A 27985-nucleotide genomic window follows, 5' to 3' on the forward strand; every position below is an offset into this window, starting at 1 on the left:
TCTTAGTAAGCAAATAATGAATTTGGAATCAAAATAATTTGTATGTGGCTAAAATAAAACCTGAAACTTCTGTCCCATTCTCCGAAGGTAACTGTTGTTAGTAGTTCAGTGTGTTTCCAGAGTTCCAGGCATAAACACACCCTCAGAATCATTCATCACAGTGAAGTGAAGGTGTCGTGCTACACAAATTGTCCTACAGGTCAATTTTTTTGCACTTTGTTTTATGAACATCTTTTTATATCAGTATGTAAGTAGCTCCCTAATTTTTTTGTTTGGTTTTATTTCTTGAGATGGATCTTATGGTGTTGCCCATTCTTGTCTCCAACTCCTGGACTCATGATCTTCCCACCCAACCTCACAAGAAACTGGGACTAGAGTTGTACTCTGCCATCCCTAGTGTTAGCTACCTTATTTTTATTATAGTATTCTATTGTGTAGAGATACCTTGATTTAGGTTTTCAAAAGAATTAACCATTTTGATTACATGCTATAGTAAACATTTTTGTCTGTATTAACTTTTTATGCTTAAGGTAGTCATTTCTGTAGGACAAATTCTTAGAAGTAAGATTAAGTCATCAAAAATTTTTTGTAGTGCCAAGTTGCCCCCAAATGTACTTAAAATTAAGAAGGTATGAGAGTATGTCCCTGTGTGGTCAACAATTTTACTGCTTTCAGTTTTTGCCAGTACTGTTACTTGAAATGTGTGTATTCGTCTGGGGGGTATGTGAACTAAAAGAAAAAAAAAAGGGGGGGGGGACAAATCCCCCAGTTCCCTTGAAGGAGACCTTCCTGGAAATAGCTCACTGTGTTTCTCCAGCTACCAGCCTGGAGGTGAGCAGGAGCCGGGTGTGGGGCTCCCACATAGTACGAAAGTTAAGGACAACTGCAGCAGTCGGCCAGGCTTTGCAACTCCAGTGCTCTCCTGATCAGCACCCAGCAGGACTGAAAAGTTATTTATCAGAAGATGGGGCTCATTGCCTTCTAGGCCCATTTGATTGGCGCAGTCTCGCTCCCTTACTTAGGAAAACAAATAGTATCTTGAAACTGCCCACTGCAATTACTACAAGCCACTTCTGAACTGAGGACGGAAGAATGAGAGTTCAGTAAGAGGGACGGGTCAGGCAATGGGAAGAGCATCTGCGGAGGCCACAGCTGGTCTGGGAGGAGCTTCCAGGGCCCTAGGTCCCGCAGCAGCTGGTGCAGTCGGCACTGAGCAACCCTCAGTGCAACAGCTTTCTAAGGAGGATCTAGTCACCTGCCGTTGGGAGTTACGGAGCCAGAACCCTCAGGGGAAGGTCCTCTGTCAATTCCGCTCTCGTTGGGCTGTGGGAAATTCAAACGACCCTCCTCGGCCGGCGCAGTGGCCCCCGCCGGTAATCCCAGCTACTTGAGAGACCGGGGCTAGAGGATCTCGGGTTCGTGACCACCCTGGACAACTTAGATCCTGTCTCAAAAGGAGATGTGGACCTGTGGCAGTGCCCTTGCCTAGCATGTGCCAGACCATGGTTCGATCCCCAGTACCGAGAAGAGAAGAGGGGCGCCTCCTCCTCAGTGAAAACTCCAGCTCGCCTGGCTGCACCGGTTAGCTGCCGAAGGGCTGGGCCGACGCGCGCGCTCTTGGACCCCCGCCCCCAGCCCCGGGCCTGGGTCCGAGGCGTGTGCGCGTGCGCGGCAAGCGCACGCCTCGGTTGCCCGGATACCAGGACGCAACAGTAGCTGTGGCAGAGCTCGCGAGCTGCCTGCTGTGCGGAGTCGCTGGAGAGGCGGTTGGCTCTCATTTCCCCAGAGCCGGAGGAGGAGCCGGTAAGACCTCGCCGGCCCTGGTCCCGGGGAGGGCGGGCGGCCCTGGCAGCGGCCCGGGCCCGCTGACGGCCGCCCTTGCCCTCCCCGCAGCTCACCTTCGTTCTCCCAGGCTGCGGCCGTCTGCCCGGAGCGATGCCGCTTCCCGACACCATGTTCTGCGCGCAGCAGATCCACATTCCCCCGGAGCTGCCTGACATCCTGAAGCAGTTCACCAAGGCTGCCATCCGCACCCAGCCCACCGACGTGCTGCAGTGGTCCGCGGGGTAAGAGCCCTCGGGCTCCGAGCCGGAGGCAGGCGGACCGCATCCCCAGCGAGCCCCCTGCCCCAGCCAAGCTTCCACTTATCTTGGTGACATCGGGGACACCGTTTACCGTGTGTCTGTCTAGGAACCACTGCCGTCTTTTGATCATGAGACCAGAAATTATTGCAAAAATGCTCACAAAGTGATGGCAATTCAATTGTGGAGGTAGACTAACGCTTACAAAGCCATCGCATTGAGCAAAAAGTTTCCGCAGTGTTTTAAATCACAGGATCACAGCCACTTTTACTTATGAAGTGATTTTTACAAGGAGGAATCTGTTAGCTGTGCTCCTCATCTGCAGAGGCTCCTCCCAGAGTAATGCATTTACTGGTTAAGCTTGTCAGCACTCACTCCCGAGGTCATCCTGAGGTTTTCACGCTGAGGCTGCTAGTGGGTAAACTCTGCTTGGCAAGCGTCCCAGCTGATGAGCCTTCACAGTTCCTCGCAGCAAACACTGATTCTTTTCAGGAGTACTCATAACTTTAAATTAGCTACAAGTCAACAGACCTTAGAACCATTAAAATCCTTTCCTATTTTACAGAAATGTTCTTTGCCCCCTCTCATAAACAGACTTAGATGCTCACTTTTTGATGAGTCAACATAAATGAATTAATTTTTTTCCTTTAGTAACTGACAACAGACTTTGATAACTTTAGAGAAAGTTATCAAATATATATATATATATATATGTATATATATATATATGTATATATATATATATATATATACAGGTAAATTTCTTTCTTACTGTTGTAACAAATTATCATGGAATTGGACTTAACAAACATTTACCTTAACAGTTCTGGAAGCCAAAAGTCCAAAATCCGCTTAATTAGGCTAAAAGCAAGGCATTGGCAGGGCTTTGCCTTTTCTGGTGGCTCTGGGGAGAATCAGTTCAACTCTGAGAGCTGGATCCTAACCAGCATTTCCATTTTTCCTCTACCTTCCTCTTCTAAGGACATGTATGACTGTATTTAGGAACCATACGGATAATCCAGGGTAGTTTTCCCATCTAAAATCCTTAATCAATCTGCAAGAACCCTGTTACCATGTAAAGTAGCAATCATAGGTTCTGGGAATTGATACTTAGATATCTTTGAGCACTTATTTTAATTGACTGACAGAGTCATTTGTTGATCTAGTTCTTATCTTCTGTGAAACACTTCTGTCAATTGTTCTGATCCTCTCAAGCTTTTTGCTAAAACATAATGACCTCAGGCTTTTACCATTTTTCAAGCATAAATAAAAGATAGGATTTGTAAAAAAATTATTTGCAATATACAAAAAAAATTCAAGATTTTACTCTTTTTTTTTTTTTCTTGGAACACTAAATTGTATTTGGCGACACTTTAGAGACAATTATTTTAAGTTTCATTTTAATTTGAAAGACTTAATCACGAACTTCCTGAATGCACTGGGCTGCTAATTTAAGAAGAATTTTAGAGTTTAGGGTAAGACTCAGGCATTGTTCATCAGGCAACGTGTGCACTCAGAAGTGTGCCGGCTCTCAGGACAAAACCTCTTAGAGAGATGCTCATAAACAGCTTGAGTTAGTGGAGATCTCGGTAAGTGCATAAACAAGGCTCAAGAACGTTGAGAGAGAGTGACAGTAGGCAGAGACTGAGGCTAAGGCAAAGTCCGTGGAAGAGGAAGCAGTGCAGGAGCAAAGACAGCGACAGGAAGGGAAACAACTGGAAACAAAACAGGGAACCAGGGTGCCTGTGAACCGCCATCTGCCATAGAACACGCAGCGGGCATTCCCTTGTCAGGCAAGGGTTCTTTTCAGATGAGGACTTCGGGTGACCCATGGTCATCTTCCGCCCAAGCCTGTCTGCTCTACTCTGCTGGACACTCAGTTGTCCCTTACTATGTCATTGCGCATAGCTCACTCAAGAGTTGGTCAAGTGATAAAGGTTTGCCTTGGTGTCCAGAGAACTGGTAGCATGTATCTTGCCAGCAGGCTTTCCCAGCCACACAGTTGACAGTGACGTGCAGGGGTAGTGTAGGGGGTTAGCCTCAGGCTCGTACCCACTAGATGGCAGTAGTACCACCCACATTTTGCCCTGACAACAAAAACTGCCTCCAGAAGTTGCCCAATGCCTTGAATATGGGGTTGGGGCTGGACTAGAATTGGCCCCTGTGCAGGACCCTTGCTCCAGAGGCTGCAGGGAACCTGGAAATTGCTCTGATCAGTTGTGAGGAGTAATTCCACCAAGTAGGTGGAAACCCTCACTGGCAGCAGGATGGCAAAGCAGGGTACCATCCTCCACCCGAGCCCTTTAGGCCCTTGGCTCCAGTGTGTCTGGTTCAGGACTGTCTACATTTTGACTTTTCCTCAAATCATTAACAAAACTATAAAGCAGAGCTGAAGTTGTCTTACAGGCATGAAAACAGTCAAATTTGAGGGAATGAGAAAGCATGTCTTTTAGTTTACCCCGTATATATCGATCCATGTGAATGCATGCTGTCTTAGACTGTAGTTCCTTGTACCTTCTAAATGACCTGTGGCCTGGTGCACGCTGTAGCATGTGCTTGCCTGGCCGTGCTGTGTCTTCGTTGTGTTAAAGTGAGCTCACAGGAAGTCCCCGCCTGGTGTCCATTCCCAGCATCAGCCAGAGGCCAGATGTGGGTCCTTCTTGACTTACTGTCCCAAACTATTTCTGTGCCTGTCTTATGCCCAGTGTAAGTAAGGAGCATCATCAGTATTCCAGACAGGACCAGTTACCAGGAAACGTGAGGCAGGAAAAATCTGGCCAACCTTAGAGTGGAATATGCAGCTGTTTAAAGTTGAACACCTTAAAAAGTAGCAAGACCCCAAAGAAGGAAGGACAAACCCAAACTTCCTTTGACAATATTTGAGGCTCAGAACATGTGCATATTCTGGGAGCTCCTTCTGGTCCCTGCCCCTAAGCCTTCCTCACGCAGTGCTTCCAGGACTCAGACGGAGACTCCTTATGCTCACTTTGCAGACAGAGAAAATGAGGTACAAAGAGAAGGTTGAGTCAGATAGCTAAGTGGAGGAACCAGAACCTATGCCCCAGCCTTTGGCTGTAGAGCTTTTCCTTCCTAATCACAGTGGTTTTTCTGGGGCACCTAAGGCACCGCATGACACAGGGCGCTGCTTGTGTGTTGATGAGCTTCAGAGATGTCTGTTTTTACCAGGTATTTTTCAGCTCTGTCGAGAGGAGATCCACTTCCTGTAAAGGACAGAGTCGAGATGCCCGTGGCAACCCAGAAGATAGACACAGGCCTGACCCAGGGACTGCTGAAAGTCCTGCACAAGCAGGTAAGCCGGGTCTGGCTGGCTTGCGTTTCTCCGCACCTGCGGCATCTCTCGTCACTGCAGAGCAGAAACCATCGGGACTGCGGTGGGACCGTGCCTTCCCTCACCTTTCTTCAAGGCTTACTTACAAAGGAATATACCCCTTTGGTGGGCCTTATCTAGTTGAAAGAACCCAGTGCCATCTACTTAAGAGTAGATTTTATGTTACTTTTTTGTGGAGGCTGGTCCTGGACTTGTAAGCCTCTTGCCTCAGCCTCCTGAGTAGCTTGGGATGGCCGGTGTGCTCTACAACACTGGCATAACCTTTTTATTTGGGGTGGCACTGGGGATGGAACCCAGGGCCTTGAGCATGCCAGGCAAGTGCTCTACCACTGAGCAACCCCAACCTCACAACCTTGATTTTTAAAGCTCTTTGTTGCCATTATACACAGGGAAGCGCTATGCTTCTGTGCAGGCACACCGGTTTCCAGAGACAGGATCCTCCCAGGGCTCTGTAACTTAAGGAAAAGATGACCACTGGGTTGTGGAGCTTGGGGAACAAATGCTGATTGCTTCCACTGTTCCACACAAAATACTACTAGCAGATTGAAGAAGTTCAGTGTTCATAGATGGTTTAAAATAGTAGAAGGGATTTGTTTATTTTTTTTCAATTTTATAAGCGTTTGTTCTATTTATTACCATGTTTAGGGGACTGGATTTTTAAATGTTTTTATTTAGTGATTTTTATTTTTATTTTTTTACTGTGAAGTGTTTCAGACAGACAGCGGAGAGTCATACACCCAATATCTGCTCGCTTTATGAGGTCACAACATTACGCCATATACTCTTCTTCTTTTAGGATGTAGAACATTGCTGTACCTACCTACCGTCCCCTCCTTGGGTTGACAGTCACACAGCAGAGTCCATCTCCTCTACTCTGGGTGGGACAGGGCTGTCTCACAGGTTTTCCAAACATACATAGCTGGTGTCCTATGGTGTTTTCCAAACAGTGTCGCCTCAAGAAGTACGTGAACCTAGTAGAACTTGAGAAGAAGTGGAAAAACCTGTGTCTGCCCCTGGAAAGATTTCGAGCTCTCCTGGTACTGGATCCCTGCGATACTGAAATCGAGTGGATAAAATTCTTGGCGTTGGGATGCAGTTCACTTGGTGGGGTACGTACTCATAAATAGCATCTTAATAATTCTGTGTATTTATATGCCTGACTTAAAAACAGTTTAGGTTACAGTGACTAAAGGAAACACTCATTACTTCAGTAACTTTGTCTTAGAAAAATAAATTTTTTCCCCAGAGGCCTATGATATGATATTTTCAGGCTCATAGTTCTTTTTAAGTTAAATACTTTTGAACTCCTCCATTTAAAAGATTTAATGCTTACAAATACCTTGATTTAGAAGATATTAACAGTAGATAAAATACATGGATGCTCTTAAAATATACTTAGTTTTAGAAGAGAATGCATCAATGACTTTTTTATTAAAGCACATCATTTTGTAAACTGATAATGTCTCTTTTCCCCATCTGTGGAAAGAGGCATAAAATTATTTTATACTTGAAATACAATCCATTATTAATGGCTAACAGATACTGCAACTTTGCTGATGTTCCAGTGTCACCCTAACGACTTAGCAATAAGACATGGGAAGCGTGGAGTTTGTGAACCCAGCAGGTCAGGATGAGGTGTGGGAGGCTGGATGCTGAGGCTGTGGGCAGGGCCTCCTGTGCACCCTCAGGCCTGCTCAGCTGCAGAGTGGGTGTCGTGAGGAGCCGGCTCCAGAGCAGGGAGAGTTAGCTGCTCGGCTCCCAAGACAGCTGGGCAGAACACGCCCACTTCCCCACGCAGATGGGCAATGTTATCTTACTGCTTCCCTTCCATCTTAGGAGCCCAGGGTACATCACTGATTAATGACTAATCCCTGCTTCACGGCCCACACTCATCCTTGATCCATGGGTAAACCTCTTCTATTCAATTCTAATTTAAAAAATCACTCCATATAATTGGGAAAGCACCCAGGAAGCTGCTCAGCAGTGTCAGTGACACACTGACACTAGCTTCAACCACCTGTGCTTTCTCTTGTCCTGTGCCCGGGCCTGCCTGCAGGACAATCCTGACCTCACACTTCCTGTTCCTTTGCCTCTAAAGAAATAGTTTAAAAATACCCCAAGAAATATATGATTTAGTTTGAGTTGATTTTAACTTTATAAAAAGATAAATATGCTATTGGTTACCTTCTGAAACTTCATTTCATCCCAAAGGAAGTTGCTGCAGGAATTGGTCTGCCTGGCCACAGACCACGTTGCTTACTTGCCAACTGTTGGGGACATGGATACCCCACAATTCACTGGCTCAGTCGCTGGCTCAGCTTGGTGAAGTCAGATGGAGGCTGGGGGTGCAGGCTGGGCAGGAGTTTGGGGCACGGGTATTTCCAGTCAGCACTGGGCTAACTGTGCCAGGCCTGGACCTTGGCAGGTCAGGTACCCCCAGCAGCAAAGACAGGCTCGGATGTCCCCAGCGGGCATCTCTGTGGGGGATTATTGGGAATGACAAGGACAATTTCATTATTGGAGAAGTTTTTATGTCTCTTTGTTCACCTGGAACTTGATGAAACCAAGATTTTAATAATACAATTAATATCTAACGTTTGAATTGATTTTTATGGTTTCCGCCTCTAACTTAATTGTGAAAATTTGATTTTTAACAATGGTGAGAAGAGTAGAAAAATTCATATTTTTTAATCCATCTTCATTATTTCCACCTACCCCATCATGAAAATTAAGCACTTGATTTCAAGGAAAACCATCTATTTTGGAAAGTAACGTCCCTTGTTCACGTGTGTTGGGGACACTAGGGGGAGACATTTCATTAAGGATAGAGTTTTGCCTTCTAAGCTGAGAACTGGGGGAGAAACGTTAAAAATGCCAAGCATTCCTTTGCTTTCTTTCTATCATGTGTTACTCTGTCCTTAGGGAATCAATTTATACTGAGAAACCCACGTGAGGTCACTGTGTGTTCCCTCCTGTCCCCAAATTTAAGCCACCTTTGGCAGTAGGACTTGCCACTCACATTTGCTGCCCTCGGGTGCCAGGTCTCCCTCCTGACTGTGGAAGGCCATGGCCATGCCAGCTGGTCAGGTGTGAAGGCGATCCTTTGGTCCCCAGGGCCCGTGCCCTGGCCTCTCCCTGCCCCACGCCATGCCAAGTGTGACTTCTGCATGTGTGCCATGTGGGCAGTCTTGTGCTGTGGATACCAGGGTGCCCCTTTTGGCTGGGGAAGCTTGGAGGGGCTCTGAGAACAGCTGGGGAGGAGTGAATGAACGATACTCTGACCCCCACTCTTAGTTTCTCTTAGGAATCACTGTGGTCGGATTAATCCCGTCTAAGCTCTCGAAGTCTAGAAACCTCTGCTGGATTGCGGAGTCATGTGCATCGTTCTTGGATCCTCTGTTTCTTTCCACCATAGTTTTTGCTAAACTCTGTTTTGTGTGCAGCTTTGCTAGATGTGGCCTGAGTGTCCCCTGAGGGTCTGTATGGCAAAGGCTTCATCTCTAGGGGGTAGAATGGGGGCTGTGGGACCTCTCAGCAGTGGGGCCTAGTGGGGGTCTTTGGTCATTGGGCTTGCCCTTGGAAGGGAAGGATGCGACTCTTTGCAGTTTTGGCGAGAGGGAGGTTATAAAAGGAGTGAGCCTGCTCCTCCCTGTGGCTTCCTGTGTGAGAGGGCCTCACCCACCACCATGAGCCACTGCCATCCTAGGCCCTGACCAGAAGGGACCACCTCAGCCTGACCTCAGGCTTTGAGCCTCCAGAACGGTGAGTCAACAGACTCTTGTCTTCACAGTCGCTTGCTGTGGGCATTTCATCACAGTGATGGAAGCTGAGCCGTCCAGGCCATGTTCTGTCTGGTGCTGGGGATTCTGGAGCGCACTTCCTGGGTCCGTGTCCTCAGACTCTCGCAGCTCATGTTCTGCTATGCCCTGGGGGCCCTGGACGCTGCTCCGTTCATACTGAAAGCCACGAATTTGGGTTCAGGGACACTGTGAGGTGCACAGGCAGGTGGATGTGGTCGTGGACTTGCTGCCTGAGGCTGTCCTGATACAGACCTCTTTCTGGGGTCTTGATGTGCATATCTGGTGAAATAATCACATCTACATGCTGTGACTTTTATCTTTACATTTCTGCAGCACCATTAATGATTCTGAGCATTAAAGCAGTAGATCAAAATGTCTTGTTTGTAAGCAGGGGATCTTTTTTAAAATATAAGACAGTCGTGAACTGAGCCTTTTAGCCTCAGACACTCTTTTATCTATAATGGAAAAACAAACAGCCAGACAATTAGCAAGGACTGTAGTCGGAACTGAAAATGTGTTGAACTTTATTCACCGCGGCAGCATCCCTCTCTGGTCATAGCAGAAGGAGAGCTTGCAGTCCCACGTGGGCGCCGCTCAGGGAGCAGGTGTCCTCTCTAGGGTGCCCGCCACGGCTTGCGCGGGCCTGTGTGTGTGCTGGGCGGGATCCTCCCAAGGGCTCTGGAGGAGAAACTGCTGAATGGTAGGCTGGCTGGCTGTGGCAGAGACAGGCAAGAACCTCAAGTCAGGTAACTGGGAAGTGGGGGGGGAGGACCCCTGGCCGTGACTCTAGTGGCCCAGGAAGTGTGCAGCCTACAGGTTAGGGCCACCTCAAGAGAGTTCCTGCTTGGGACTTCCTGTTCTGGAGAATGACAACTCCCAAGGATGGGCAGTAAGATCATTTTATATGCTGGAATTATTCACTCTGAAGGGTGTTCAGTGCCAGCCTGACTGCGCGCACCCTGGAGTCTGTACAGCATTGTCCCCATACGCTGGCCCAGGGTGCCGCCACCTGTCCCAGCATGGAGCTGCATCCTGGCTTTCTGTTCCTTCGATTGCCCTTCAGCTTCCCCAGCAAGGGCTCAAAGGCCATTCTGAAGTGTCCAGGAAAGGCCAGCACGATTCTCAATCAACCACCCACCGTGAGTGTGCGTCTCAGGCCACAAATGGTTGGAGCATTCTGTCCCCCAGCCTCCTGGGCTTGGTGGGCCCAGCACTGTTGCCCAGGGCTTTCTCTCGGCCTGTGGGAGGGGTGGGGCGTGCACTGAGCAGCCTGCCCTCCAGGGGTTGTCGCTGCCCACTCAGCTTCCTGGACCTGGCCTCACCCTAGGGCCACATCCCGGCCACCGGTGGGCCTCTCCTGGTTCCGACCTCCCACCAAAGCCCCAAAACAAAAAAAAAAGTTAGAAAACCTATAAGGACAATAACTCGTAAGGGAAGGGCCTCTCGGGCTCCTAACAGATGGAGCTCTGGGTTGTCACGGCACCGCCCACTTTCAGCCTGGCCTCCAGCCTGGCCTCCACCCTGCCCGAGCAGGAAGCCTGCGGGGCGCCCTCCCCTGTGAAGCGTTCACATTCTTATTTGCAAGCTGGCTCAGAGGGCCCCTCAGAGGTGCGAGGTGACAGTTCTTCAGAGGCTTTGTGTGTTATATGTGAGTGGCTGTGACCCCGAGGCCGTGAGGAATCGACAGAACTGGCACGGGGAAAATGCCTAAGTCGCGAGGAGCCTCCCTCCTGCGTCTTTCCCACATCGCCACTTTAATTTCAGATACTTGGTTGAAGACAAAGTGCAGCCGAATGCGGTGGTGCACGCCTGTAATCACGGTTTGGGAGGCTAAGGCAGGAGGATCTCAATTCTAAGGCCAGCCTCAGCAGCTTGTTGAAGGCCCTAAGTAATTTAGTAAGACCCTGTCTAAAAATTTAATAAAAAAATTTTAAAGGATGGGGATGCGGCTTGGTGGTGAAAGCCTCTCTGGTTTCAATTTCCAGTATTTAAAAAAAAAAAAAAAAAAAAAAAAAAGGCAGCTTTCCAGCCACCTCTGCCCCAGGATCTGTCACGCCCTTGAGAATAATGGGTGGTAGGTGAAGATGGGGCCGCCTGTCAAGGAGTGGGTCCTTTGGCTGGGGACCAAGTGACTGTGCTTCCTATAGCCCTTTGGAATTGAGGCCTGTGCTTATAAGAAACCAGGCTCAGTAAGAGCAAGCGAGTTGCTCTGTGGATCTGTTTGGATGTAAAAATTGCCGCTCGCCTTGGTGTCAGGACTGTGGGCACCAGCGACTCACCACGCCTTTGCAGAACTGTGATGCCGGAATGTTTTGATGTCTTTTCCTTTAATACCTCGCTTCGCGAAGCCTCTGAGCCTCGTGGCGGCAGGTCTCATCTGCCTGCCCCCCTGCCAACTGCTTCCTTCCCCTGACTCACGGCGCTGAGCCTGCGAGGCCCCCTCTCCTGATGTCTTGCTTCCGTTTGTGTCGGATGTGAAAGCGATTCCAACAGACCAGCATGTCTTTGGAAAGTTTCAAGTGAGGAACATGGATTATGAAACGGCTTTATTTTTAGCAGATCGTCTCTCGAGGACAGTCTTTTAAAGGAATGGCGTGTGTGGAGGTGTCCGCCTCTGCGGAGTGAAGACACCTTTTTTTCTGAGGAGTGTCACCTGGCCCCTCTGTGCTAGGCTGACACGAGAGCTGTGCTCTGTACCCTGGTGTCACATCCCCCCAGGGCCATGCAGCAGGGATCAGCTCTGCTCGGGGTGTCCTCTCCTTGGCCAGCATCTGGATCCGGGAGCGTGGGACATCTCTGCCTCTCCCTCACTCCCTGACCCAGCGCAGTGGACCCTAAGGTGGTGGACTGTGGCCCACTCCCTGCCTGGGGCTGGGTGACCGTGGACAGCGACTGGGCCTCTCTGGGCCCCACGGTTCCTCTGTGAACTGAGGATGATGACATCCTCACTGCTCACGGGGACTGAGGAGTGGACAGGGCACTAGAATCCAGCCCTTGGATGGTGCTGGTCTGTGCTGCTGACTGGTGACATTCTCCCACACGCCTCGTGTGCCCCAGGACAGCAGGTTTACTCCCATCACAGTCAGTGCTGAGGCTGGTGTGGCTGCAGCTTCCGTGTGGGGACTGCGCTCTGCTCAGCCCTCCTCTGGTGCTCTGTGTTCTTGCACCACATCTTGCTAAGATTCATTTCTTGGCTCCCCACAAATGTCATCTTCATGCTCCTCAGCAGCCTGGTATGTGTGTTCATATTCTGCTGTCAACTGATTGGGATATGGAAGCCCCCAGCCTCTGAGCAATTCTAGCCACCAACGGGAGGGCGGTTAGCTCACAGAGTTCTGGAGAGTGGTGCTCCCATAGGGCACCACTGCCACCCGCAAACCCAGCGTCCAGCTTTGGGCCTGCCACTCCTTCCCAGTGCTGCTGTGAAGTCCTTGTGTGGAAATGTGGCCCTCCACCGCCTCCTCCTCCTTGACTTGAGACAGCGGAGCACTCTTTCCACCTTTGAGCACTTTCTTCCACTCCACCTCCCTTACCCCTCCTCCTGTCCCCAGCTGCTCCTGTGGTCCCCTTGGTAACCTCTCATCTTCGCAGCTCTTTGGGGTGCATGCGTGCTCTGTCTATCCTTCTTTGGCTCTAAGTGGCACCTTGCCCACTGTGGGCGGATTCTCCCAAATAGGGTATCCCCCACCCCGCCTGAGCCTCTCCCTGAGCTCCAGGCCTGAACACCCACCTTGGTCCATGTTTGAGCAAGGATGCCAAAAGAATGCCAGCTGAGACTGTCCCAGAGTGAGCTCCCTGTCTGTCTGCTGGAACGCCCCTGTCTTCCCATCCGTTAGTAGTAAGTCCAGCCTTGCAGCGGTGCAGGCCCAAGCTTTGGGGGTCACCGTTCACCATTCTGCCTCTCGCGCCCACCATGAGCAAGTTCTGTCAGCGCCACCTTCAAAATGGGCCCAGACTCCCACCCAGCTCCCAGCTGGGCCTCTGCTCGACTGTCCGGTGGCGGCCTTGTTGGGTCCCTGGCGTCCGCCCTTATTCCTCCCTCTACACATCAGTTGCGCGGGTCTCCTGAGAAGTGCTCCGTAGTGCACGTTTGCTTCAGTTCTTTAACACCTCCTCACAGTCCCCGAGGAAGCCAGTCCTGCTCGGCCTGTCGGAACTCCCACCACTGGCGCCCACCCTCCCCTCTGAGCGGCTCTAGCTACTCTGAGCCCAGGCTGTTGCTGGAATGCCCAGGCTCACCTGGGAACTTGCATCCCCCTGGCTGGCCCCTTTCCCTCTAAGACTTTACTTAACTGTCCCTGCTCAGTTGGACCCTCCCACCTGTGCTCAGAAACACCCCTTCTCCAGGGAGCTGGGGCCCCAGTGCGGCCGCCCTCCAGGAGAGCAGGTGTCCGGCGTCCCCTGGCAGCCTCCCTGGGTCCACCGTGAGCACCTGGCAAATCCAGAGTGCTCTGAGGAGTGGCTTTGCACTGGCCTTGCCAGGGCCGGTAGGTGCTGCGTCTCATCCTCAGCACAGCTGCCCAGGCAGGGGTGGGGGTGTCTCTGGCAAGGAAGGGCTCCAGGGAACCCGCTGGCCCGGGGTGGAGATGCACGCTGGGTCCCTGGGCCACCTGCAGGATTAGCAGTCAGCTCCGCAGTGCCTTGGAGGAGTGTTAGAGTCCGCAGGGAGAAAACAGGAGTCCTGGGCTGTGTATGTGGTTTTGTAAAAGGTAGTAAACCCCTGGTGTTTAAGAAAAAACCCTCATCTTTCTTTCAACAAGGACTGACGGAAGGAGCAGAGATGAGCGCTCTGGCCCAGTGGTGCACACTCCGCCACCTCTTGTCTCACGAGGCCCATCAGCTGTGCTTGCTGGGGCTTCTGGAGAGGCAGGGGCTCTGGAAGCATGTGCCTGTGGAGGTGGGAAGCTTCCTGAACACAGCATTCAGGGGGAAGGCGGATGGGGCGCCAGCTAGGAGGAGCTGGTGTCTGGGTGGGACAGGCAGTGGGACAGCATGAGTGAGAAGCCCCGTGGACAGGGGAGAAAGGCCTGGGGTCTTCCTGGGCCAACACAGACACGGGCCTCTGTGAGCAAGGTCGGAGCCGGACAGCAGGGGCCTCCTGGTAGACGTGCAGGCTGCCCTCTGTCAGCCCTGCCTGGTGCAGGCACACCTCTGGTCAGTAAGTCTCCCCGGTCCCTCGGCACCACTCTGGGTGCGTCTCTGGGCCTGACGGGACAGCGTGTTCTGCATTGGCTTAAGAAGTTCATCACAGAAGGCCTGGGGTGTGGCTCAGTGGCCAAGCCCCTGCCTAACATGCACAGGCCCTGGGTTCTATTCCTGGCACGGAAGCATCTAGAAAAAGTCCATCATTAAAGGCATCAGTGTCTGTGACAGCTGTTCTCATCTTAATAGAGGTTAGAAACCTGTGAGTTAACATTTGTTTTCTAGTTAACTTCCTCTCGACCCAAGATTTCCTTTTTGTTTTTCAACCGTGGAAGTTGCACATCCACCTGACTTAGTTCAGATGGAGAGCATGCTTTTCAGAATTTCTGCAGAATGTGCTCAAGGGTTGTTTTGCCGATGTCTGCCTTGCCTCCCAGCAACTCAGAGTAACCTCCCCATTCCCATGGCGTTTCAGTCGCTGAACTCAGCCATGAAGCACGTCTGCGAGATCCTCACCCATGACCCCGAGGGTGGGCCTGCACGGATCCCCTTCGAGACCTTTTCCTATGTCTACCGCTACCTGGCTGGACTGGACCCAGACATCCTGCAGTTGGATGTGGACTCTTATCTTACCAGTTTAAAGATGAGCGTGTAAGTAGCACTGTGGGTTCGAAGGCCGTTGACTGCGGAGAATTTTCCTTTTCCACTTCTTTTCTGAAAGTCATTCCAACCAAGCCCGCCCTTGACACACAGGCAGCCAGGCGTGTCTAAGTGGAGCACAGTTCCTGATTTGATGAACGTGTCACATGACACTGTTATGCTGCATTTTCTTACTATGTTAGTACTGAATGCAAGTGAAGGTCCTCAATGGTTCTGACCACTTCTCAAAATTACCCTTGGGTGTGTGTCTTTCTTTTCCAGTAAGTGGCCTTGGGTGGTGACCCCTGTGGCTACTCCCACGTCAGCGCTGTTGAGCAGTGAGATGCTCCATGATTCTCCAGGTCTGGAAGGAGTAGGGCATCCCTTTTTGGGGTTTCCAGAAATCTGATTATTTTTCCAGGTTACCCTTGGGAGAGAGTGGCACCATGAGTCATGTGGGTGTGGAGGGGAAGGGGTGGCTAGCGGCTGCCACAGGTGGTCAGTGGTGGCCCTGAAGGCAGCAGGGAGGTGAGCCAGCCTGCTGCAGTGAAGGCTAGGAGGGGACAGACGGACGGGAGCGGCTCTGGCTTGCCCTGCAGGCTGCAGAGGTGGGGAGCACCTGGAGGACGTGGAGGGTATCCTGGACCCCGAGGGGCATGGCCAAAGATGAGCAGGGCACTAAATGGCCCCATACCAGGACCCTCACATGTCCCTCACCATGAGACCCCTGACTCCCAAGGCCCAAGAAAGATCCTGAGTAGACCTGGGTGCCCAGGAGCCCTGGAGCCAGACGCAGCCCTAAGCTGCCCTTGTTGAGATCCTGGAGCATTTCTCCTTAGATGGAGAGGAAACAGGCAACCTGCCGACGCCTGGAGCCAGGCTGCCCACTGTCCCCACTCCCCTGCCTGTTCTGCGCTTCATCTCTCCGCCCAGGACTCTCCCGTCCCTTCACCCACCTGCTCCTTGCTTGGTTCTGAAAGGGTTTTGCACCCCACTCCCCAGCTCCTTGGAGGAAGATGCAGGACATTGCCCACCATGGCTTGTCACAAGGGGTGGCTGTGTGGGCTTGAGTCCCGGCCCCCTGTAGCCTCAGGTGCAAGAAAGAAACAGGCGGGGCCAGGCTGGACTGGGCAGCAGGAGCTCGGCTGGAGCGAGTGGAGGAGGCTGCTTGGACGCCGGGGCCTCTCTACCTCTGCCCCTCCCGTGGCCAGAGGGCTCCTGGCCTGGCGTGTTCTTGGCAACTTGTGTACTCAAGCCACTGGGTGCTGCCCAAGGGTAAAGAACCAGGCACAGCACTGATCTTTTTTGCACCTAGAAAGAAGCGCCCATTAATCATACGAGGAAACAGAAGGCCTGTTTTTTGGCAGGAGAAATGACTGCCAGGAGGCCACAGGTAGCCAGTTTTAAGGTTTTAAGGTAGATGTTTTAAATTGCGTAGCATTTGCTCAAAATCATGTTTGCTGTGTGTGGTGAGAAAGTCCTGACTCTGTCTCCATCTGTTTCCCTTCAGAGAGTCTAGAAAGAATGGCATGATAGGACTTTCGGATTTCTACGTTCCAAAGAGGAAAATTTAGAAAATCTTGAAGAGAAACTTCTGAAGTCATAGGCTGTTAATACAGAGAAGAACACATTTTCATGTTGAAATAGTGCTTTGAAAACCTCGGCACCAAATACAACTTGTCATTAACCACTTCCATCTGTAGTGTGAGTTTTTCCCTTCATGGAGATTTAGTGTGGCCGCTGCTTCACAGAGCCACCGTACTGACTGCCCTTCACTGAGTCTTGTGACAAGGACCTTAAATGCTCCATTCAAGGAGTAGCAGGCAGTTGGTTTTAGTACGATGATCTGTTGGGTTCTGCAGGGTAGGAGGGGTGATGGATGGGCTGTTCTTGCCCTTGACTCAGGACTGCGAGCAGAAATACACTTGGACTTGCTTCTGCTCCCTGGAATCTGCCCTGAGACTCCGCAGGAGGCCTGATGTCTCCTGTGACAGGCATGCTGATGACTGGGGTGCCTGCGGTACGGGTGGCATGAGCCAGAGCTCAGGCCCCTTGAGCAGAAGCGAGGACCCCAGGTCTTTATTCACTTTCTTTCTCTAAAGTGTTCAAAATGATGGTACAGGGATCACCTCAGATGATCCTTCTGAGAGCCTGGAAATGCTCTGCCAACTGGTTCTCTGCAGCTCGGCCACCATGCTGATGTCCGAAGAAAGGGAACACCTGCAAGTTAAGAGCCTCCTTTGCTGGTATCTAAATAAGTGTTTCATTCCTTGCACTGAGAAGTATGAAGTGCATTTATTTCATTGAGACACTAAACTACCATATTTGATCATTTCCCTGAACTTTCGATCACCTTTCCAGAGACTAGGTGCTATAGATTATTTATAAAATGACAGCTAACTTATCAGAGTTGGAATTTTTAAAAAAACTTGATTTTTTAAATTGCTTTAAAATTTCTCAAAATTTTACTTTGCCATAGAATTTACATATTTCTCCCCTAAGATAGAATGCTTCAATGCATGGGAATAAGAAGAAACGGGGCCTCGGGGTTTGTGGCAGTGAGTGGGGGGTGGGGGGGGCGTGGGGAGCCATGTACACACAGGACACACAGTATAAACTGTCCCCTTGCCAGAAACTTCCACCCAGAGCTGAGGAACAGGGACGTGGTCCTCCAAGGTAAGCTTATGAACATACGTATTTTTACTGGAGAAAACAGAGGGAAATCAGTGAGCTAAGGGTCCATTTAAGAAAGATAAGCAGGGACCTATGAAGTGAAGATTCAGTAGGGATGACCACTGCAGCCTGGAATGGGCTCCCTGGCCCCCAGTGAACCAGCAAGTCATGGACAATAGAGTACAAAAGGTTCATAACTGCAGAAAATAGAGATTATAGAGATACACACCGGTAGTCATACACCCACAATTCTGGGAACTTGGATAGAAAGCACACATTTTGAAAAATATAACTTACCCAGAGCTGGCTCAAGAGACAATTGAGAACCGTTGAATGACCTTTCTACTGATTCCAAGAACATCAAGCGTTGAAGCAGAGCAAGTGCGAGCCCATGGTTATGAAGCAAGCCTTGTCAAGTCGTCAGACTCTGCGGGAACAGACCTTGTTCTTTCTTAATCAAGTTCTTCGGAATAATAGAGTCATTCCTTCTCATTCTCCGTGATGGGCATATCTTTGCTATCAAAACCAGACAAAGGCTTTGGGATGGGAAAATTACAGACCTATTTCACTCAGGAGTACAGACACAAAACTAAAAATCATAAAAAATGTAAAAAGAAACTAAATGCAAGACAAGAAGACGGGCTGGAGGAGGATCCTGTCCTCGGTCTGGTGAGCTGTTTCGGCACTGGTTTGCGTTTGTTCTCCCTATTGGGTAGTAATTTTTTATTGGTTCTTTTTAGTCATGACAGGATTCATTTGGACATAATTGTAAAAGCACGGGATATAATTTGCTCTGATTCAGCCCCCAGTGCTTCCCCTTCCCCTCCCATCCTCCCTTCCCTTGTTCCCTTCCCTCGACTCTACTGATCTTTCTGCTCTTACAGTTTTTTTTTTAATTAAAGTCTTAGATGCACATAATGGTGCGATTCCCTGTGGTACAGTCATGTAAGTACATAGTTCGGATTCGCTCCACTGTCTCATCCCGTCCCTTCTCCCTGCCCTTCAATTCCCCTCATCTACTCCACTGATCTTTCTTGTATATTTTTTTAATTCCTCCCCCACCCCCACCCCACTTAGCTTCCATATATCAGAGAAAACATTTGACCTTTGACTTTTTGGACTGGCTCATTTCACTTAGCATGATAGTCTCCAGATCCACCCTCTTACCAGCAAATGTCATGAAGTCCTTCTTCCTTATGGCTAAGTAACATTCCATTGTGACATTTTTTTCTGTCCATCTGTTGAAGGGCTCCTAGGTTAGAATATAGCTTGGTTATTGTGAATTGTGCTGCTATAAACATTGATGTGGCTGCATCACTGTAGTGTGCTGATTTTAAATCCTTTGGATATATGCTGAGGAGTGGGATAGGTTCCATTCCTACTATTTTTTGAGGAGTCTCCATACTGCTTTCCAGAGAGGTTGCACCAATTTGCGGTCCCACCAGCAATGTATGAGTGAACCTTTTCCCCCACATCCTTATCAACATTTATTGTTACTTGTGTTCTTGATAATTGCCGTTCTGATTGGAGCGAGATGAAATCTCAGTGTAGTTTTAATTTGCATTTCACTAATTGTTAGAGATGTTGAATATTTTTCATAACATTTGTTGGCCATTTGTATTTCTTCTGTGAAGTGTCTGTTCAGTTCCTTTGTCCATGTATTGATTGGGTTATTTGCTTTTTTGGTGTTAAATTTTTTGAGTTCTTTGCATATCCTGGATATCTTAATGCCAGGAGCAGGTGGCAAACATTTTCTTCCATTCTATAGGCTCCCTCTTCATGTTCTGGTTTCCTTTGCTGTGAAGAAGCTTTTTAGTTTGATACCATCTCATTTATTGATTTTTAAATTTTACTTCTTGTGATTTAGGGGTCTTGTTAAGGAAGTCAGTTCTTGTGCTGACATGTTGGGGTGTCAGGTCTACATTTTCTTCTGGCAGGTGCAGGGTTTCTGGTGTAATTCCTAGGCCTGATCCACTTGGAGTTGACTTTTGTACAGGGTGAGAGATAGGGGTTAAATCTCATTCTGCTAAATATGGATTTCCATTTTTCCCAGCACCATTTGTTTACAAAGCTATTTTTTCTCCAACATATTTTTTTGGCACCTTTGTCTGCTATCAGATAACTGTATTTATATGGGTTTGTCTCTGTATCTTCTATTCTGTACCATTGGTCTTCATGTCTGTTTTGGTGCCGATACCATGCTGTTTTTGTTACTATAGCTCTCTAGTATAATTTAAGGTCTGGTATTGTGATGCCTCCTGCCCCACTTTTCTTGCTAAGGATTGCTTTTGGCTATTCTGGATCTCTTATTTTTCAGAATTTTATAACTGCTTTTTCTAGTCCTATAATGGACATCATTGGAATTTTGATGGGAATTTCCTGGGATCTGTGTAGTGCTTTTGGTAGTATGGCCATTTTGACAGTATTAATTCTGCCTGTCCAAGACCGTGGATAGTCCTTTTATCTTCTAAGGTCTTCTTCAATATCTTTAGTGTTCCATAGTTTTCACTGTAGAGGTTCTTCACCTCTTTTGTTAGATTCCCAAGTATTTATTATTTTTTTGAGACTATTGTGAATGGGATAATTTTCCTAATTTCTTTTTCAGCAGTGTTATTTGGAGTATAGGAACATGATTGATTTATGAGTGTTGATCTTGTATCCTGCTATTTTGCTGAATTTCTTTTTTTTTTAATTTGTCTGAATTCATTTATGAGCTCTTGATGTCTTCTGGTGGAGTTTTATGGGTCTTGTAAGTATAGAATCATGTCATCGGCAAACATAATTTGAGTTCTTTTCCTATTCATATTCCTTTAATTTCCTTCTCTTACCTGATTGCTCTGGCTAGGGTTTCAAGGACTGTGTTGAATAGGAGTGGTGAAAGTAGGCATCCTTTTCTTGTTTCTATTTTTAGAGGAAATGCTTTCCATTTTTCTCCATTCAGTATAATGTTATCCTTGAGTTTGTCATATAGAGCTTTGCTATGTTGACGTAAGTTCCTTCTATCCCTAGTTTATCTACTGTTTGAAACATGAAGGGGTGCTGTAATTTGTCAAATGCTTTTTCTGCATCTATTGAGATAATCATGTGATTCTTGTCTTTAGTTCTATTTATGTGGTGAATCACTTTTATTAATTTCTGTAGGTTGAACCAACCATGCATCCCTGGGATGAACCCCACTTGATTATAGTGTGCTATCTTTTTAATATTTTCTTGTATGTGGTTTGCCAATGTTTTATTAAGAATTTTTGTATTGTTTATGTCCATCAAGGATATTGATTTGAAGTTTTCTTTCCTTGGTGTGTCTTTGGTTTGGTATCAGGGTATTACTGGCTTCGTATAATGAGTTTGTCAGTGTTCCCTCTTTTTTTTATTTCATGGAACAATTTGAGGAGGAGTGATATTAGTTCTTCTTTAAAGGTTTGGTAGAACAGGGCTGGGAATCCATGGATCCTGGGCTTTTCTTTGTTGCAAGGCTTTTGATAGCTGCTCCAATTTCATTGCTTGATATTGATCTGTTTAAGTTTGCTATATCCTCACAGTTCAATTTGGGTAGATCACATGTCTCTAGGAATTTGTCAATATCTTAGAGATTTTCTAGCTTATTGGAATATAAATTTTCAAAATAGTTTTTGATGATCCTCTGGATTTCAGTAGTGTCTGTGGTGACATTTTCTTTTTTGTCTTGGATTTTGTCAATTTGGTTTCTTGGGGACCCTCCCTTGGTGCCTGGCCTACTCCGATCCTTCCCCGTTCACCACCCTGCTGCCGCCCCCTCCCCTCTTTGGCTGTTGCGCTTCTCCCTGAGGTGGGCCCGCTCTCTCAGCCTCCTCTCTCAGAACCCCAGCCTGGGTAGCAGGTGAGGGCACTCAACTGGGCCTGCTGTGTGCAGGGGTCCACTCTACTGCCCACCCTCGGCCTTCCTCATCCGGGCTCTGCATCTCCAGATGACCTCGTGACCTGATGGTGATGAGAGTTCTGCTCCTTAGGCCTCCAGGCCAGGCTGCTCTCCTGGCCCTGGGCCCTCTCCTGTGTCATGATGGTAGAAGTGGCTTCCTATTCATTGTGTCACCTGCCGGGAGGCAGCCTTGGCGGCTTGGTCTCTGTTGTTGTGCACATCCTGTGCTGCTGCCCTGTGCCTCTCATCTGGGAGTGGCTGCTGTTTGCCTCACAGGCAGGGCAAACCCAAGGATCCAGGCCTTTGTGCATTGGCAGTGGCCAGTCCTGTTCCTCAGGGCTCCATGGACAACACTCCAATGAGCTGGAAGATGCTTTGCCGTTGGGGCTGGCTGTTCTGGTTACTCCACCTTCTTCACTCTCCTAAAATATGGGCTATGCAGAGCTGGCTCTCTGAAGGACTCTGCTTCAGGGACTGTGTTTAAAATGTTCCTGGACTTAGGAGGCTGAGACTGGAGGATGACAAGTTGAGGCCAGAGCCTCAGCAACTTAGTGAGAGCCTGTCTCAAAATAGATACTAAAAAGGGCTGGGGAGTGACTTGGTGGTAGAATGCCCCTGGATTCAATCTCCAGTATGGCAACCTAACAACAATAAAAAGGGTAGCAGGGATTAGTTTTAATTGAGTATGGTCAGACCGCAAAGGAAGTGATCATTGTGAAGGAAGAAGTTTTTGGAAACAGGAGGTGCAGCATCTTTGCAGGCCACACAGCAAAGACTGGAACCATCAGGAAGCAGAAGAGGGCCCAGGGTCTTGACTGGAGCTGTCTTGGGAAGGATGGGGCGGGGCAGGGGCGGGACATAGGGACGTCAGAGTGAGGATTGCACGCAGGGAGCCCCAGATGTGTGGACCCCCGCTGGGTTGTTTTAAAGCAGCAGGTATTAACAGCAGTGCTCGCAGCTCAGGTGTGGGCTCAGGTGTGGGCTCTGGCTTGGTCGTTTGTGTATCAGGGTTTCGCTGCAGGGAAGTGAGCTGGCCCTGGGGGGTGCTGTGCTCTCTGGGATCAAAGCCCCTGAAGCCAGGGCATCAGGAACTCGGGAAAACAAGAAAGACTCAATGCAGGAGGGGCGGCGCCTCCAGTGTGACAGACAGCTCCCCAGGAGCCAGGAGCCCTTTCAGGTCTCTGGGCTCCACCCTGGGCCTGTGGCTTCCTGGGGGATTCCGCTACCTGGCCGGCTGGTGCTCTGGCCGTGAGGATTTCGCAGCGCGGGCCTAGGGAGAACTTCTCATGCAGGTAACTGTCATGGGTGGAGGACCAAGCAGGCCTCCCGAACTTGGAGGGACACTTGTATGGGGCCACTGGTGCCGGCTAGATACCTGTAAGCATAAATGGCAGTGAGACTCGCCGTCATTCTCTCTCACAGGGAGCCCATGGGGAAGGGCTGTAGGACGCCCGCCTCCTCTAATCACAGAGCCGCCCATGTTTACCTGAAGAGGCGGCTGCCCCAGGCTGGCTGGGCCCTCGAGGCAGGTTTGGGTAGGAGCTTCAGTGGGGCGCACACTGCCTCAGGAGCCTCTACCTGGACTTCCGAGCCCACGACATAGAGCGGGCCGCGCTCACGCTGGCGGCAGTCACCAGACATTTGGGAATGGAAAGAATGAAGCACCCTGAAGACAGGTCTGGCCAAGCGCTGTTGGGGGGCGGGCTCTGGCCGTGCGCCTTGAAAGGCCTTTGCCTCCAAGGCAAGCTGTTCTAGGAAGGCTTGTCACAGGCCTGGGAAGAGCCCTCTGGGCTGTGGCTGCTGGCAAGCTGCGGCCTGGGGCTCAGCAGCGGACCTCTACTGAAGTCCCAGGTGGAGGTGCGGGCAGGGCTGGTTCTTCCCACACCTGTGAATGCTCCTTCTGTGTGCCCGTCACTCTCTTCTCCTGCGATGGCTGGGCGTGAGGTGTCCCCCAAAAGCTCACGTGTGAGACAACGCAAGAAGGTTCAGAGGAGAAATGGTTGGGTTGTGAGGGTCTTAACCCAATCAGTGATTGAATCCCTGCTAGGGATTAACTGAGTGTGACTGAAGTGGGAGGTGTGGCTGGAGGAGGTGGGCACTGGGGCGTAGCTTTGGGTACATATTTGTATCTGGCCGTGGACTCTCTCTGCTTCCTGATCACCACGTGAGCTGCTTCCCTCTGCCACACTCTTCTGCCATGATGTTCGGCTTCACCTTGAGCCCCAAGGAATGGAACCGACCTTCTATGGACTAAGACCTCTGAAATTGTGAGACCTCAAATTCTGAAATTGTGAGACCTCAAATAAACTTTTCCTCCTCTGCAGTTGTTCTGGTCGGGCCCTTAGTCACAGTGGTGAAAAAGCTTACCAAAACAACGTCTTAGTGCAACACAGGTCAGAGTGGATTAAGGCCTGCCCTAGTGACCTCATCTTAATGCCATTGCCTTTTAAAGACCTTACCACATTCTGAGTTCCTGGGGATAGGACTTCAACATATGAATTGTGGGTGGGGGGCACACAATTTAGTTCATTTGGCATTCCTTTTGTTCATGTCCCAGAATTGTTTTGGTCCAGCTTAGCAACTGAGGACCTCAAGTTCAAACAAAAGGAACTTGACACAGAAACATGAATTGTGTCTAGTTGACACCATCTGAACACAAGTCACCTCAGGGTGGTGACCAACATGCAAGTCCTGTTTCTGAGGGTAAATGCTCACCTCAACAGCCAGATGCAAGCTAAGTTTCTAGAATGTTCTTTACAGTGAACTCTGGCTTTGAAGCAGAGCCAGGGGGAAAGTTCTCTCGTACTGTCTTCTTCGAGGGCGTGCATGGCCATTCCAGCAAGGAGCAGGGAGGCACACCCCTCAGATCTGACTGCATGCCAGGTTCTCCTTGAGGCCCTGTCCTTGATGCTGAAGACTGGGTCCTTGTCCCCGATGCCAATCCAACAACAACGACTCAGTTTAGAGAAAAAAAGAAAAAGAAATTTTATTGCTTTGCTAGTAAAGGAACAGCACAGCCTGTCCCACAGGCTGTGATTCTCCCCATCAGCAGGAACGGGGGCTGTTAAAGAGGCGACTCAGAGGCTACATTCCACGGGTTCTCTCTTGGGGCTATAATTCACTTGTCAATTAGGAGGTAGTCATTTCTGAGATCTTCTGGTACCATCTCTGGATTACATCGTTCCTGTGGTGGGTGTGTGCTCAGCGATAGATAACTCTGCCTAGGAATAAAGGTGATCCTGTTTCCACTGAGATTAGGGAGGAGCAGGCAGAGAGAAGGACACATCCAGAGCAGCAAGAGCCATATTTAAAGCGTAAAGTGGCCCATTCTTACATCCCTGCCCTCAACACAGTTTGGCCAAGGAGGAGGAAGGACTAATTTCATAATTAACAATGTATAAGATACTTTTCCACCCCGTTTTTGTCAAGGAGCTTCAAATATCTTGCTGCTGAACCTAAGTAGGACCTTAAGCCTCTGTGAGTCAGAACTGGTGGATGGTTTGCTTCTCATAAAACCGAGTCCCCATCCCAGAGTACTTTATGTGGACAGCTCTTCATCTCTTTAAAGGGAACACTTTGCTATTCTCAGGCTGATTTTGACACGTCTGTTACAAAGCCCTGCCATTAGTTCTTGTTAAAATAGCCATAAGAAGTTGGGCTTTCAATCACATTACTGCCCTTCCCTGGAGCTGGCTTCCTGTGAGGTGGAGCAAGCTGAATGGTATTGACGTGCTGGTGTAGTCTTCCCTGGGGTGTTAGGTACTTCCCAGAGGCCCATGGACGGTGCGTGTGCCCCCACAAGGAGGGAGCAGGGGTCCTGTGCTTTCCTGTGCTGAATTGGAGCCAGTGGGCCCAGGATGGAGAAAGGCTCTCTTCTGGGCTCATGTCCCTATCAGCAGCCACACCAAGCCCCAACCCTATGCTGGGATCTAGTATAGGGTGGAGTTAACAGGGACCTGACGAGAGGGGCAGGCAGTGGTCATGAGACGCCTGGGCAAACGCTATCCAGGAGCCTTGGGGGCTGCAGAGGAGGTCGGGCTGGGGTAACTCCTGGGCTTAGGTGAAACCTTTCCCCAGCACCTACTGTGGACTGGACCCCACGCCGAGGAATTGCTCAGCTGTCTGCTGAATCCCCGCCCCAGCCGCGGATATGGTTGCCATCATCACCCGCACTTGGTGGGCGAGGACCGAGTTCCTTGTTCAAGCTCAGTCAGACAAAATGGGGATGCAGGCTGACAAAGCCCCGCCTCCAGAGCCTGGCAAGTCCTCCTCCAAACACACACTGGGAGGAACGTGGCTTTGGGGAGGGGACAGTGATAAGGAAGGGAATTCATTTCTTGATTTCAAATTGAGAGCATGGGATGGGCCACCTCTCATCCTCGGGATGGATTGGAGAGGGGGCTTCTGAGGACACTGTTCGCCCAAGTGGGGAGGGGCTTGGTTGGTGTTCTGTTGCTACCTGAAACCACAGACCCGCTGATGTGTAAAGAGCAGAGGTGGTTCTGGAATCCTGGGTCCAGGAGCTGTGTCTGAGGCGCAGGGCATTGCGGAGAGAAAGGGGTCCAAACAGAGGCAGGGCCAGTCTGGGCCCCAAATTGCAACCGAGGAGGAGCTGCTGAGCTTGAATCTTGAGTGTGTGCCTTTTTGCTTGTGTTTTTTTTATGATCCAATCTTAGAAAATGAGTGTATAGCCCGGCACAGTGGCTCACACCTATAACCCCGGCTACTCAGGAGGCTGAGGCAAGGAGGATCACAAGTTGGAGGCCAACTTGGGCAATTCAGTGGGAAAACAACAAGGCCTGTAGCTATAGCTTAGAATTTGCTTAGCCTGTGAGAGGCCCTGGGTTAATCCTCAGTGCCACCAAAAAAAAAAAAAAGTTTGAAAGTCTCTAAAGAAAATACAGAAAAGGTAAGAAAAGGTTGATGATTGTTTATACATAAATGAGTTCCAGGCATCTGTGGAAGTTGCAAGCCTATCTTTTGTGTGGCCAGCAGGTCCCCAGCAAGCCTCGGGTGGTTTCATGCAGCCCTCCAGTGAGACGTCTTCCCAGCCCCTGGAGGGGGGATTTCTGTCAGGCTCCCTCGGCTGGCAGCATGGCTGTTCTGCACACCCGCTTTAACAAGCCCTGGACCTCAGTCCTAGGGGCCTTCCCAGCCTCTGGGAATGGCCGTCCCTTCCCCTGCTATTCATGTAGTTTTTAGGGTTCTCATAGCAACCCCAACCTTGCTATGGTTTCTGAGTCTGTATTAACTTTCCCTGTTCACATCACCGTGTGGTTTCTAGCTCCTTATTAGACTCAGGTGAATGTGCAGCTCCCCAGAAGCAAGTGTCAACCACTGGGTGGACAGTTCAGAGAGGTGACTCATCATGGGCCTGTCTCCAAGGGGCGAGCACAGTGCCCAGGTTAAGTGGACAGAACACGGGGCTAGGACACAAGAGCCTGGGATCTAGACCTTGTCTTGCAGCTAAGTATGGGACTTCGCAGCTGGGGACCTCCCAGTCAGTCCATTTCCTCATCTGTCAACTGCAGAAGGTAATGGACGTGGCCTTCGTGTGAGTTAGAGTAGCGCTAAGCTGCTGTAACACAGTGACAAGCTACCTGCTGGCTTAGAGCACGTAAAGACTCATGCTCTCGCAAATAAGGGTTCTCGGATGAGGGTCCTTGGTGGCAGGACTGCTCTGCTCCACATGGCCACCCAGGGACCAGGTTGTGTCCATCTTGCTGCTTTGCTGTCACATGACTTGCCACCCTCAGCTTGTGGTTGCAGTTCACGAGGGGTGAAGACCAGGGAGGAGCACCAGCTCGTGTGTCTGCCACCTCTGCTGGTGTCCCAGGGAGGGGAGGTGGGGGGCTCCTGGTCACTGGCCACACTGACTTGCAGCGCAGACTGGGAGTAGCCACAGCTCGGTCATATGGGCGCAGTGAAGGGGCACTGGGGGCGAATGTCCACGTCCACCACCCTGTCACAGCTCTGCCAGGCGCCTCCCTGTATCCAGCTCGCGACTCCACATACACTCCCCACGCCGACGGCTGGGGAAGGACTCAGGAGCGGAGGGGAATCCGCGGCTCATCATTTTGCCTTTGTGTTTTAGAATCAGGATCCACAGAGCTCGCGAGGAAGTTCTTTGAATGCCGAGATGTAAGAAGGAGGCAGATGTGACTAATAAAACAGTCCTCGGGCACCTGCTGCGAAGTACAGATTTTCCCCTCCAACGTAATGGATCGGACCCATCCGGGATCCGCAGTCTGGGCGAAGGCTTCCCGCTCTGTTTGCATGGAAGCCAGTTTCAAGGGACTTCTCACGAGCCGGGTGGAAAGAAGTGCCGGGGTCTCCACACCGCTGACTCTGGGGTGCAAGGATGGGCTGTTAAAGGATTTGGAGATGAGGATTAAAGACTTGAAAA

At 49.8% G+C, this 27985-nt stretch overlaps 1 protein-coding gene across 2 annotated transcripts; it reads left to right on the forward strand.

The window, feature by feature from the left end:
• Positions 1-1039: 1039 nt before the first annotated feature.
• Ropn1l (rhophilin associated tail protein 1 like) lies at positions 1040-27975 on the forward strand. 2 transcript variants are annotated; one of them, XM_047555096.1, is made up of 7 exons: positions 1044-1803; positions 1894-2066; positions 5268-5391; positions 6378-6539; positions 14848-15023; positions 16522-17257; positions 27674-27975. In XM_047555096.1, the coding sequence occupies exons 2-6, from the start codon at positions 1936-1938 to the stop codon at positions 16583-16585; spliced, it is 657 nt and encodes a 218-aa protein (XP_047411052.1). In that variant the 5' UTR covers positions 1044-1803; positions 1894-1935; the 3' UTR covers positions 16586-17257; positions 27674-27975. The 2 variants fall into 2 exon arrangements, with proteins under 2 accessions (XP_047411053.1, XP_047411052.1); XM_047555097.1 differs by lacking the exon at positions 16522-17257 and having other exon boundaries at positions 1040-1803.
• The last annotated feature ends 10 nt before the right edge of the window (positions 27976-27985 follow it).

This window comes from Sciurus carolinensis, chromosome 6 (assembly GCF_902686445.1).
Source record: "Sciurus carolinensis chromosome 6, mSciCar1.2, whole genome shotgun sequence".
Lineage (NCBI taxonomy): Eukaryota > Metazoa > Chordata > Mammalia > Rodentia > Sciuridae > Sciurus > Sciurus carolinensis.

Excerpts from the sequence above, each read along its gene's own strand:
- Ropn1l (XM_047555096.1), top strand. The coding sequence starts at position 1,936 with ATGCCGCTTCCCGACACCATGTTCTGCGCGCAGCAGATCCACATTCCC. Across the intron at positions 6,540-14,847 it reads GATGCAGTTCACTTGGTGGG|TCGCTGAACTCAGCCATGAA; the intron begins GTACGTACTCAT and ends ATGGCGTTTCAG. Across the intron at positions 15,024-16,521 it reads ACCAGTTTAAAGATGAGCGT|AGAGTCTAGAAAGAATGGCA; the intron begins GTAAGTAGCACT and ends GTTTCCCTTCAG.